The sequence below is a fragment of the Acanthisitta chloris genome, unplaced genomic scaffold, assembly GCF_000695815.1.
Source record: "Acanthisitta chloris isolate BGI_N310 unplaced genomic scaffold, ASM69581v1 scaffold24380, whole genome shotgun sequence".
NCBI classification, from domain to species: Eukaryota; Metazoa; Chordata; class Aves; order Passeriformes; family Acanthisittidae; genus Acanthisitta; species Acanthisitta chloris.
The window spans coordinates 7228-21323 of NW_008653763.1; the positions used below are offsets into that span (position 1 = coordinate 7228).

Genomic DNA, 14096 nt, shown 5'->3' on the forward strand with positions numbered 1-14096 from the left:
TGTTTTGAAGTTTATTTTTCAGAGGTAGTTTGTCTTCAAAGTTTATTTTTCAGTGGTGGTTTATTTTCAAGTTTATTTGCCAATGATAGTTCATCTTTCAAGTTTTATGCATTTTAAAATTCCTGATCTTTTAAGCTTTATAGTCCAACTCTGAGAGTGAGGAGACTCCTTGTTGTAGGTTAGTAGTGCAGCTTAGCTATGTTTGCCATTAACTTATCAGCATTTTAAGTTGCCATTTTTTCTTAGATTTGCCTCCTTATTTAAGAATACATTTGATGCATCTCGATGTTGATGTGTAATTAAAAATCAACCCTCTCACCTCAGCAAAGTGCAGAAGAGAGAGAGAGAGAGAGAATTGGTGGTTCCTCACAGCCTTTATGCTCTGAGCTCTGGGTTCCTCAGCACCCTTGAGCAGGATTAAAACTACACAAATGTCACCTTTATGTTTTTCTTTCTTTTCTTAACTCTGAGTCTGTGCCATGCACTCCAGATCCATTATCCAGGGGGGAATCATACAGTTTAGGTGATCATACAGCTGTTCTGTGGAAGTTAACGTGGTGTCTGTGGTATTTCTCTGGAGTAAAGCAAGAAGATTGGCTTTTTCTGCCAGGCTAATTTGGGAGAGAATTTTCTCTGTGCACAGAGTGATAGTACAGGAATTGCATGACCTAGTTGCTTGTTCTTGAACTGGCGTGAGTGTTGTGTCCATTTTCAGTTCTAGTTATAGTAAAACAAGCTGATCCTCCAGATTGTGTTATGGATTTTAAAGAACTTTGCTGTAGCTACATATCATTGCAATCCTATTTCTGAAAAGATCTATTATGGCCTTCACTCAGAAGTTATCCTAAAAGCATCTCAGGTTGCTCTAAGTCAGGGCTGTAATTAACTGGAGAAGTGAACACAACTTGTAATCAAGTTTCACTGAAAATACTATTTCAGCTTAAGTGTTTAGTTGTTAGTATCAAGCTCTGAGCTAACTTTAATGTAATGTAATTCTGAAACTAAATAGTCCTGTTGGGGATCTCTAATATTTCAGATATTTAGGCCCTGGGGTGTAGGTGAGCAAATACAACAGGTTCTTAACTGCTCATTCTTTTCCCTAAACACAAGCTTGTGTTTGCACCTGCACTGGTAATTTCAAGTCTCACTCTCAGCTTAAAAACTCTGATGCAATGAGAATCTCCCTCAGAAAGCCTTTTTTTCTCTGCCTTATCACTGTCTTAGAATCTACAGAGGAATAAGCTCAAATTGTACCTCATTTTCTCCACATTGTAAACTTCTAAAACGTGTATTTCCAATTCCTTTTTGCTTAGGGTTATGTTTTAAGCTCTATTGAAGGTCGTGTTGCAGTGGAATACTTGGATCCAAGCCCTGAAATCCAGAAGAAGAAATATGCATTCAAATGTCACCGTTTGAAGGAAAACAACATTGAGCAGATTTATCCTGTCAATGCCATTTCTTTCCATAATGTCCACAACACATTTGCCACAGGTAGGGACCCAGTATTTTGTGACACTTGCATCAGGTTTGATGTAACCACATCAGCCTTTGCTTTTGAAGCATTTAAATTGTGAGGATGTTAAAATCATTTGATATAGTGAGTTAACTGTTTTAACAGGGATTTGGGGAAATGCTCATTGTGAGCTTTACTGAATCCATCAGCTCTTGTGTTTTGACAGTTTTGAGTAGTTTTCTTTTTTCTGTGCTGTATCTCTTCACTCTTTTTCCTCAATCATAATTCTCAACTGGTTTTTAAACGTTAATTTTCAGGTGGTTCTGATGGATTTGTCAATATTTGGGATCCATTCAACAAGAAGAGGCTGTGCCAATTCCATAGGTATCCCACCAGCATAGCATCCCTTGCCTTCAGCAATGATGGGACTACCCTGGCAATAGCTTCTTCCTACATGTACGAGATGGATGACATTGAACACCCCGAGGACGGGATCTATATTCGCCAAGTGACAGATGCAGAAACAAAACCCAAGTGAGTGTGCTTCACCTGGAGCTGAGGCTTTCTCAGCGTCCAGCCCAAGATTTATTAATTTCCCTAAGTTCATGAATAGCATTATTGATGGCAGGAGATAGTGCAGCTTGACAGTAGGGTTGGGTTTGATGTTATCTCCTGCGCCCAAGCTTTCAATATCCGTCGGTTGATAGACGTCTGATGGATAAAATTGTGCCTAGTTGTTTAGGAGGAGAGGAATGTCAAACTCTTCTCCTCTTTCAATAGGTGCTATTATATGAAACTGTGGAGTTATTGCAAGCTCATTGCTTCAGGAATTAAGTGAGGAATTCAAGAATAATTTATTTGAGTGAATGTCACTGTGTTTGGATATTTAAAACTGGGAATTAATGAAAGCTTTCACACTGGGGATGCAGCAGCTGTCACAGCCAGCAGTGGGTTTAGATGCTGTTCTGAGAAGGTTGTGTAAAATCAAGGAGAAGCTTTCTCAGCTCCTGTGTGTTGGAGTTTGCTGCAGCCCTCTGGTAACACACTTTTCTGTCAGTGTTGCTGTCTGATTGATGGAGGCGAAGATTCCTGGTAAACTCACTTTGGCATGAATACTGCATGGAAAAATTGCCATCACAGTGCGGAGTTGTGCTGCTCCACAGGAGCACTTGGCTGTATTTTCAAATTCCTGGGGTTCAGTCCTGCTATTTTTTTTTTCTCTTCTCAAACTATCTTACACTTTATCGGGTCGTCTCTGTGTAAATAGATACACAGAACTGATCAGAGTTCTGGAGTTTAAAACCTCAAAACCTTTCCCCTCACTTCCTTAAGTGTTTTGTCTGTTGCTTCAGAGCAGCCATTTTATATCTGTGGATAGAAGGAGTTTATTATTCTGTAACTTCCACATCTCTCACATGGAGATACTTGTTTTAAAATAATTTTGATGCTCATAGCAAAATAAAGCCAGATTTAAAAAAAATATTTATTTCTGAGGGTTCCTCAAGTGAAAGAAAATCTAAATATCATAATTCAGGGCATTTTTAAAATCAGGTTATACTTGTTACATATTTAATAGTTCGGGTTTATTTTGTTTATAAAGGTGATAGAGACTATTTACTCCTGTTGGTCTTGTGATGGTAAGAGCTGCAGTCAGTTATTTTTGTTCATGACTAGTTGTGGTTGCTAATTCTGTAGCTGCTTGATTCTGCCCTAGGAGGAGGTTAATCTACAATTAAACAATATTTCCTCTTGGCCCTCCATTATTTTCTGCAACAGATGGTTCATCATTTCCTGGGCTGTTAAACACAGCGAGGTTAAGGTTAGACTCTTGGGAATCAGCTAGTTTTGAATCTTATTAGGCTGTACAAGGAAAACTAATAAGAATACTCCTTAATATCATTTTGTGACTGTAAACAATTATTTATTAGCAAACAATTGATCCCAGAAGGGCAAATTGTTTGAGTCAGTAATGAGCTGAGAAAAGACAGAGCAGATCTGTGTATTTGGAAAATAATTGTAACGTAATTGCAATGCATTTAGGCAGGCATCTTTTTGGACCTGTTTCTATCTTTAAATGAATTTCTGAAAACATTAATGAGGTTTGTGTGCTTTTCTGACATGTACAAGTTGCTGGTGCCAACCTTGGGGCACTGAGAGTGATGGGGATGTTTCAGTGCTGCAGTTGGGTGAGTCATCTGTGGCTTATTCTAAAAATAAGAAGACTAATAGTTGTTTCCTAGTGATCTTTTTGCATGTTGATTTGAGTCACTTAGCATTTCTGCACAGTGCATTCTGAAATGCAGCAAGATGCTGCTGTATTACATGGAGACTTGGCAATTCAGCCTCTTGATCACTGAATTATTATATGTTGTATCTTGAGACAAATAAAATTTTTCTTTCCAGCAGTTTCTGCTCTTGGAGGATGTTGAGTGTTCTACCTGCTTATGGTTACTCTAAATATTGCTTTCTAAAATTGAGTTTGTTTATTCCAGGTCTACTTAGGCTACTGGTGATTATTCTGCTCCACAGAGATGATTCCACCTGCTCCTAACAAGCCTAAACTAAAACAACAGAAGTGAGAAGAACAGTTTCTGTACTTGTGTTGTTTTCAACTGAGAAATATTTGTTTGTTTATTGTAGTTTGTCTTAATCTGTCCTTAGTTGTCTGCTTAGAATGCTACTGAAACTCTTTTGTTTGCTGTCTGGAGCTGAATTAGTTCAGTCCTGTAGGCAACTTTTATAAAAACTTACACATTTTGTAGTGTCTGGTTATGAACACTTTTACTGCTTTCATATTGGTTCAATAAATATCCATAGGGTTTTAAAAATAAATACTTTGTGTGAGAGTCTTTACTGATGGTGAAATGTCAAGGCCAAACCCTGAAGCTGCACAAGTTCTTGAGTTCTAGATTTTCCTGATGGAAAATTTCTGAACCTTTTGTCTTTTTCCAGTGAGATGAACTGAGAATTTCTTTATTACCTGGGCATGTTGGTTCTCTAGGCATTATTGTCACAAGGCTGTGAAAGCCTAAAGATGTTTCAGCTGGGTTTGTTTATCTCAGTGACTTGGTGGTTGCTGGAGAATCAAAGCGGTTTCTGGAGGAAAGAACTTGAACACATGGTATTCTATTTTTGGTTTTGGTTTTTTTTTCACGTACTGCACAGCAGCCTAAATTTCATGACATTTGGGAAGAATTGAGGGTAGAGGGAAGCAAACGTGTTTAGCCTACAGCTGAGTGGTGTGTTCCAAGTGTTTGGATTGACCTGGTAGCCCAGGGGTTATGGAGTAACACAAGTGGAAAGGTGGCTAAGAGGTTTCCCCAGAGTGGAAATGTCATTCTGACTACAAAATGCCATGAAAATACGCTGTTTCTTTGCATGTCTTGATTGCCTTATTTCCACTTGGTAAGAAGTCTGATCTGTAATCAGTTTTTGTATCAGCCTCTTGAGGATTTTGAAGTAGGGATTGGGAGTGAGAAGATGCTTGGAATTAAAAATCTGTTAGGAAAGGAGCATTAGGAGAACAACATAGACACTGTGTTTGGGGTTTTTTTCTGAACAGGAATGTAGGTCTGATCAAGAGACTAAACCTATAAATCACTACTCTTAGTAGCTCATATCAAATGTTGGAGAAGTACATAACTTCACTTTCTAGTGAGTAGTCAGGAGGGATAGAACACAACTGAGGCTTATCCAAGATGATTAAGGTGTGAGTATTTTGAAGTGGGAGTCAGATTCATACTTCCAACTCCCCCTCTTCCTCTGAGTTATCAGTGCCTGTGTAGCCAGTGGGAGTACTTTATTACCTGGAAAAAAACCAAACTTGCTGCCAAGCAGGAGTAGCAACCAGTCGTTCCAGAGGAGGTGGTGATGGAGAGGAAACAGTTCTATGTGTGCAGAAATCTAACAAGCATGAACTGTTACCAGGTAGACAGCAAATGAGGTGTGTCTGGATGACTTTGTAGTATGTCATGAGCTAGATGTGGTTTCTTTGATAATCTAAACTGATTTGGATGGGTTTGGAAAACAGAGATCTCCCTGAGTTCAATCTGGGTAATGCCCTCAGCACAGTATCATCCACCCTCTGTTCCCATAGTTGGGCACCATCCCTACTCCTTCCAGCTCTTTTGCATTGAGGGTACATGTCTGATGTTGGGCAGAGGCTGAATTTTTGATATCAGCTTAGGAAATGATGACACCTTGGGGTATTTTATTGTTTTCTGAGGACTGCATTGCTAAAGAGAGTCTGGGGCCTAACTGTGAGAGCCAGAGGTTTCTGTGAGAGTGACTAGCAAATAAATAATAAGCTAAATCCCTAATCTGGGGGATAACTGTAGGCTGAAACAGCAGGTTTTATGTTGAGAACACTGTCAGGTGTTGCAGGATCCCATACCACAATGGTGTGTGCAGGTACAGATCCATAGATACTTGCAGAGCAAACACACACAATATCTGGTGTTTCTCCATCTCTTCTCAGCTGAAAGTGTGTAATAAAAAATACAGCATTGAGCCCATAAATAAATTGTTGTTGCCTGAAAGCACAACAGTGACTTTGCTAGTGGAAAAAAAAAAAAGGGACCTGAAGTGCGGAAGTGTCCAAATAAAAAAATGTGTAAAGGCAGAATTTGGCTGGGAATAATGAAAAAGTGGTTTAGTGATGGTGTGGAGAAAGGAACATGTGAAAGGAAGGGAGAGTGGGGAGTTACAGGCATAGACCTGTGGGGAACAAAGTGCAATAAGGGAAAACAAAGAAACAGGGCAATTCCAAATGATCTGGTTAACAAAGTGAACACATAATATAACCTGGAAATGATGCTAAGTATTAGGGAAAAAACCTGTTAATGCTTGACCTGCTGAGATCTGCAGGTTTCAGTAGTGGAGAAGAGAAAGGTTGGTTGGTCAGGGCTGCAGCTGTGTCCCTGTGTTGGGTATGAACATCACAGTGGGTAGTTGAAATACAGATATTTCTTTTGCAAGATTAATCTTCCTTTTATTAGCACTCTTGGAGAAATGCAGGTCAAGGCAGAGGTTCATCAGCTGGAGAAACCATGAAATGAGCCTTTTCTGACCTGTGTAACAAGCAGCTGAACAAAGGACACCCTAACTCTTGATAGAGGAATTGAGAGCTAAAAAAGCTCCTTAAGTCTCTGCTTTCTGCCTGGTGTTGAGGGCCATAGAGAAAACATGGAGTCACAGCCACCATTCTAATAGAGTCATCAATCAGCACTGACTGCTTGCAGGAACGAGTGTCAGGAGTTGTCTCCCACAAGAGCCTCAGAACACTGTGGTATGAGAAGCCACGTGGCATCTGTGCCTTGATTGTCACAAAAGCTTGCTGGTAACTGTGGGCCAGTGCTTCAAGATATTCGGTGTGTGGTTACTTCACATAGGGCTGGAGCTCTGCTGCAGCCCAGATGTGATGTTTTGTGCTGCTGCAATTAAGGATACATTAGAGAGAAAAATAAGAGTGTTCTCTAGATGGGTGTTTTCCCAGGCAAAACCAGCCCCTGCTCTGAGGTCTGAGTGACCAACAAAATGTGATGCCATTGAGAATAACTTTACAAAGCCGTGTAGGTATTGCCAGCTCCGTCCTCCTTAACTCTCTCACACTTTTGTAGGTGTCCAGTAGTTTTTACTGCCACGAGAATGAAGGATTTTCTGTAGTTGGAGTCATGTAGTCACTAAGTTCAGAAGTAATTCCACTGGTGCATCTGTTGAGAGGTGCCCAACAGTTGGGTGTTTCTGCTGTTGGGTACTCTGGCAAATGTTGGCCTAAGTGACACATCCCCCATCAGGGATTGGTTTTAGTGCCTGGAGCAGAACCCAGTTCTTTTGTCTAGCAGAAATCTCTCTGATTACACCATTAGCTGCTTTCATGTTGTTTAGTATAATCAGAACCAAAATGTTAGTAATTTTTTAGTCAATATGCAACTGATACAACTTCTTCTCCTCTAGCAATGTGACATTTGCTCTGAGAGGTGTCAGGGTTCTTTGTTTAAAATGACTTTAGATACGTAGAATTCAGGAATGAAGAGTCAAATCCAGGACTTGCCCAGGTATTCTTATAACTGATGCTAAAGGCTCTCTGTGAAATATGTCTTTTTCCTAAGACTGTGCAGCAGTTTTTCACTGTATCAGACATTTTCCTAAAGCATGAAAAGCACATATGAATGTGCTAACACATGATAGCAACATGGGGGGGAGGTAATAGGTCTTTAGAGTCTGCTGTGATTACCTGCAAAGTGGAAGGGAATAAACTGTTCTCCATGTCCACTGGGACAAGGCATAATGAGCTTAAATTGCAGCAGAGATCAGTGTAGACATTAGGAAAAACTTACTAAGTGTAAGGATGGTTAAGCTCAGGAATAAATGGCCTGGGGAAGCTGCAGTGTCTCCATCTGTGGAATTTCTCCAGCACAGGTTATACCAGGAATGGTGAGTTTTAACTGGTCCTATCTGCAGGCAGGAAAGATAAGGCAATACTGACTGTACTTGTGGCTATTATGCTGCTGCACTGAGCTCTGATCATTTGTTCACCTGGTATTGCTCCTGCTACAGCCAACAGAGCTTGGTAACTGAGGTAGGGATTCCCATTTCTTTACAGAGTTTAAATGCTCAGGCAGGTTTTTGATTTCCTCTGTGGCCTATGCCACCATTTACACACAAACTTGTTTCAGTTTGTGTTTGCAGCTTCCAGTGTCACCACTGGAGCTGTCAGGTCCTGGGGAGCAACACCTGGGAGAAACTTTGGACAAGGGCCTGGAGTGACTGGACAAGGAGGAATGGCTTCAGACTGACAGAGGGCAGGGTTAGATGGGACATCATGGAAAAATTCTCCCCTGTGAGGTGCTGAGGCACTGGCACAGGTTGCCCAGAGAAGCTGTGACTACTCTATTCCTGGAAGTGTTCCAGGCCAGGTTGGATGGGACTTGGAGCAACCTGGCCGGGTAGGAGATGTCCCTGCCCATGGCAGGGGGTGGAACTAGGTGATCTTTAAGCTCCCTTACAACACAAACCATTCTATGATCATACTTAAAAATCAAAATATGTATTCATTTCATAGGCATTTCTGAATTTGTGTAAGGCTAATCAGAGTACCTGAGTTTTATTTGCTATGTAAACACTTTGCTTACATGAACCTTAACAATAACTGTAGTTCCAGCTTGCATCCAGCTTCACCAGCAGCATCACCATGCAACTCATCAGCAGAGCAGGCAGTTGTATGCTTGAACCAATTCTCCCCTTGCCAAAACCCACTGTGTTCTCTTTTGGGAAAAACAGAGCAAAGTAGCATCAAGTAGAAACAAAGCTGTAATTTATTCTCTCATGCCCAAGATTCCCTGGTAATTAAACCAAGAAAGGGTTGCTTTTCCCTGCCTGTGTTTGCTGCAAAGCCTCACAGGTCTGCAGCCACAGCAGTGCAGCAAAGGCACCGATTGCCTTTTCCCAGCACTGCACTGATGCTTTGTCAGAAATGACCCTGGCTGGAGAATTTCTTCCCTAAATAGATAACAGACAAAGGTTGAGAGAGAAGAAATATTCTCATTCCGCAGATGTCAACAGAGGCACAGAATAAGGAAGTGCATTTCCTTGTCTCTGAGCAAAGGCAGGACTTGAACAGATGTCTTCATTCCTACTGCACCTAATTGGTTTAATTTTTTGCCTCTGCTGTGGACTTACTGTGGGCAGTTATTTCAGTTCATCTTTTTTGATTTCTGTGATGTAATTTTTAGGTCAATCAAACAAACAGTGCTGTTGTGTAAAGGTAAATGAGACCAAATTGGGAAAGAAGGGTTAAGTGTCTTCTTAAATGCAAATTCTTCTTACACAATGACATTGTGTTGATATTTACGACTGTGAAGTGGCAGGAGATACTCCAAGAGAACACACAGACTGTCTTTACTTCATGCTTTAGTGAGGGAGCGAAGTCACAGGAAGAAAGTAGAAAGTGCAAGGGACCGTGCTTTTAAAAATAATAGTAAAATGTGCCATTTTGTTTCTACACAGTATTACATAGGCTCTTCAGGCTATAAAGGCTCTTCAGGACTATGAAGAAGTATTAAAAGAGTATTTGTAATCTGCTTTGTACTAAAAACAAAGCATTGCACAGCAGACGAGAGTGGAGACTTCAGGAGTAAGTATCTCTGTTATTTGCCATGTTGCACAGCCTCAGTTTCTGATGTCTCCTATTAATGAATCAGTTTTCTTGTCCCGCACTGACATTTCATGTCCTGGGCAGTCGGTGGCTGCAGTTGCAGTGCTGCATGAGTGGGTTATAGGATGCTCATCCCTTGCTGCAAAGCTGCAGGTATGTTTTTCCTGGAAGCAAACCTGTGGGATATATTTAAGTGGGAGAGACCTCCTCACTCCCATTCCCATGACAGCACATAGCCTGTTCTTTGGCATTTGCTTTAATATGTATCATCACTGGTTTCATTTCTTGCTTGCTGGTGATGCTTTGCCATCCTCTGTGCCACTAAGAGGTCTCAGCTGGTGACACAGACTGCAAGAAAACACTCTAAAGATCTCTTGAATTTGTAAATGACCTATTTTGAGGACATGACTTTGGCTATTCCTCTCCCACCTCCGATTTTAGTGTTGAGATTGTTTGATTCTACCCATGCAGGCATTATGCAGTGGCCTGCGAAGAGGATGACTGGAAGGTGATGCTGCCTGAACAGTGAGGTAAGTGTCAGAGTCCATTAATTTCTGCTAATGAGATTTTTGGAAGGGAACAGGGTAAGAAATATTCATAGATAAACTTCTTTTCACATGAAACGTCTGCCCTTATGTGCAAACCCCTCAGCCCTACTCCCCAAGTTCAGTGGCAGGAAATGGATCTCTCTCTGTCCCTGTTTGAAATCTTTGGGTTTGAGATCACAGAACTCAGCGTGAAAAATAAAAGTGCTTAAATCCTTGTATCATTCCCTTGGTTATAATGGAGACACTGTTCTTTCTCTGTCATCTGCAATCCTCAGATGCTTTTAATCAAATCCTCGGGATCTAAATTATTCACCATCTTTTTGGGATTACATTTTTTATCCCTAATTATACGCAAAAGATATATACCATGAAATATGCAGCAAGTAATTGCGATTCAAGCGCACAAGGCTCCAGAAAGATGGGCCCAACAGTTTTATAGAGCCCAAATTTAATTAGGCAGATAATGGGGTTAGAAGTGAGCTTTGTAAGGATGGGATGGGGATGGAAATGTTTGGAGTTATATATATTTTTTGGATGGAGGGTAGAAATGCAGATAAAACTCATATTTCTTTCCTGATCTCCACTTGTGTCATCTTTCTTCTTGTATCAGTCTTGAGATTGCCCATGGAAAACTGAATTTATCTACACAGGGAATGATAATCCAATGAGTTGCAGAACAAAGTCTGATTTTCTACATAGTTGGGTTCTTTGGTTGTTTCTTGAGCAATCAGGATTTGACTTGAACTCTTCCACTATGCGGAGGAGATTTTCCCATGTAGGTTTCCCGGGCAGGTTATTAAAGCTGTCTCCTCTGCTTGGCTGCCTGCTTTCATGAGGGCTGCAGGAATTTGATAGCTTTGGGACCTCCTTCCTCTGTCAAACTCTGTTGTAATTGGCCTATCAGTTCCAAAGTTATTAGGGGGATGAGAGGAGAAGGGACAGGCAGACAGACACTGACAATTTCATTGCACGAATCTCATTTCCGTAGGGAACTGGAATAAAAAAATCAATTGAGCTTAAAGACTCTCCAGTGCCCTTCTTCAATTACTTGGTAAGAACAATCCTGGTGCTGAGGTCTCCATGATATACAATATCCTGGGCATTCTGGTACAGGATAAAACCTATTTGGGCACTTGTTTCTAGGTGTCCTAATATGGGATAAACCCTTGGCTTTTCCATCAGCATCAGCTGAGGTTGCAGAGCCTTTGGCAGTGTCTGGATTCACCTGCTGCAGGTTGCAGGGGTCCTGATTGCTCATCTCATTAGGTTTGTTTTCCAGCACTAGGAGATTCCTACAAGCTGCATTACCCCAAAGGCACATGGTCCAACTTCTGCTTTTGTTTTGGCATCAAACCACCTCACACACTGCTTGTCAACCAATTTCTTTTCTCATCTTGTGAGGTTTATCTTATTTTTTTTCATAGTCTGGAAATTTCACTTTTTGTAGCTCTGTTTACCTTCCTTCCCTGCCTCACTAGTAATTTTTTTTTGTGCAAACATTTCATTACACCTCTATTCCTACAACCAGAAAAAAATTAAAACATAACTTCTTAGTGGAAGACGTGTCATGACACTGAATGGAGCCATCACTTTTTACAAGCCATTTTCTGGACTGTCCTCTAAGTCACCATCAAAATCCCAAACTAAACCAAAAAAACCCAAACCCCAAACAGGTTTTTTTGCAGTCCTGATTGCAAACCAAGCCTGTGTGAGCAGCTTGAGATGTTTATGATCTCGAGAGCACCAGAACTCATCAATTTTCTGCTCTCCTTACCCAGTAGAGATGTCCAGATTGAACACTTTGGGGCTGTAGTGCCTTTTTCTTCCCCTTATTTCAGTATCTGTTATACTAACAGTTTTCTCTGCTGTGCAACTGTTTGCTGCAAAGCAAAATCTCCCCTTGTTTGCCTCCAATCTCTATAGTGAGGGGTTTTGTTTGTGTGGAGAGAAGGAAATGAAGGATGAAGATGAAGTGCACACGTGTCAGATGATGTATGATATGTATCCCCTCGTTTGTTTCTTGTTTTATTTCTCTGCATTTTTCAGTTCTCTAAGGATGTTTTATTAAAAGCAAGGCAAAAAAAAAAGGTGATGCTTCTCCCATGCATCAACTTGAAGACATTTTGATGGGACTTTGTTATAACATCACTTCAGTTATTTAGTTCCTCATGGAGTGATGTGGAACCAGGATTCAAACCCTGACCAAAACCTTTTCAGCTCAAGGGAGATATCCTCAATTTAGTGCTTTGCTGCAAGGCTGAGAGACAATTCCTCTGGCTAAAACCAGTGAGGAAAACCTTATTTCTCTTGGCACAGGATCAACCTCTGCCTCGAAATGGTGGTAAATAAGGTTTTCCAGATTTTATTTGTTACTACAGCATCAGAATCACCTTTACAGACTGAGAAATAGTTATTTAAAATCTTAACTTTCTAACCTACGGGCTGTGGTTTATGTCATTTGCATGTAGTGCATTATCATGGCTGTTATTAATTACCCCAGAAACTCTTTACTATTGGAAACAAATTGCTTTGCAGGACAGTAAGTATCTACCAGCAGGTATGGTTAGCTTTTTTTTTTCCTTTAGCTTCTAATGCAACAGCCTTTCATCCCTTTCTGTAAGATTTACCTTTCACCCAGAATCTTTCACCCGTTATCTATAATGGATAATTATAAATACATTGTAGTCTTGAGTAAGTACAATTAAAAAGGGTAATTCGTTTCCCTCCCTCTCTCCCATCCTCCCACCCAAGTCCTTAGGTTTAATTTTCATGATTATGTTAGATTATGAGTCATTTTAAATCATGGTATCCAGTAGAGACTACTCCTACTCTGCAGCTCTTTTCAACAGTTGTTTATGGTAGTTTCAGCCTCTTTCTGCCTCTCTGAGGCTCTTTATTTTTAAAGCAAGGCAGACAAGGCCTAAAATTATTCCATTAAAGAGGTGCAATTTTTGTAATGGGACTTAGAGTGCTCTGCAGAAGTGCAGGCAAGTTTCTTCAATATCCTGAGCATTATTCGCTCATTTAGTTAAATGATGTTTCTAATTCCCTGGTAATTACATGTAATGAGGCACTCTTTCTCTTCTTGATGAGACTTTAGCTTAATATGAGATGTCGTATTTTTTCTTTCCTTTTTTTTTTCCCTCTTTTTTTTTTTTTTTTCAGGGATAATTACCCTTCCCAGGAAAAGCAGGGGGTTTGTTGTGCAGAATATATAGCAAATTATTTTATTTCCTGCCATCTTGACTGCCAGTAAATTATAAAATTAAGTTTCAGTACAGCATTAGCACCATTTTGGAAAGGCTTGAGATCTTTTTTTTTTTCCCTTCCTTATTCATGTATTGATGTCCTTTGGGACTGTTGAGCTATTATTCATAGAATAGATGTTTTTCTGCCAATTCCTTGGATTAGATGGTATTGAAGCAGCAACATAGGTTGATTTTTTTTTTTTTTTTCCTGGATAATATCCAATACAGAATGGTCTTGTTAGTGACTTTTTATAGCAGGTAATTAGAAAGTTTTAGTAACACTTCCCCCCCCTTGGTGACTAATTACATTTATTTTTATATATGTTGTCGTATTAAGTGCTGGAAGGGTTTTGCTTTCAGTTCTGGATCTTGAATTTCTTGCACATGAATAACATTGAGGGCATTGGAATGAATGAAAAGCTGTAGGACACATAAACTTGACAGCAACAATGCAGCATTTAATGTCAGTAGAAATGAAATCAACAGTAATTTTAATTACTCTTAATTTCTTGTATTTCTTTTTCCAGTGTCATTCTCTGCCTTTGTCCTGATGAGGTGATTCTTGCCAGCTTTGCTTTTTGTTTTTAAATTCAAAATACTTCAAAAATGATGAATGGAATATAATCACTTGTATAAGGGTGATCTCTACATTAGGAGTTGAATTGCCATTTAAAAAGCCATTTAGTTGTCTA

The 14096-nt window shown here is 40.1% G+C and overlaps 1 protein-coding gene across 1 annotated transcript in view; it reads left to right on the forward strand.

Moving 5' to 3' along the window:
• Positions 1-1991, forward strand: part of BUB3 (BUB3 mitotic checkpoint protein) — a 9075-nt gene extending 7084 nt beyond the window's left edge. The window contains exons 6-7 of the mRNA XM_009082394.1: positions 1314-1491; positions 1771-1991. Coding sequence (XP_009080642.1) covers positions 1314-1491; positions 1771-1991 — 399 coding nt within the window. The remainder of the gene's footprint in view (positions 1-1313; positions 1492-1770) is intronic.
• Positions 1992-14096: the final 12105 nt, after the last annotated feature.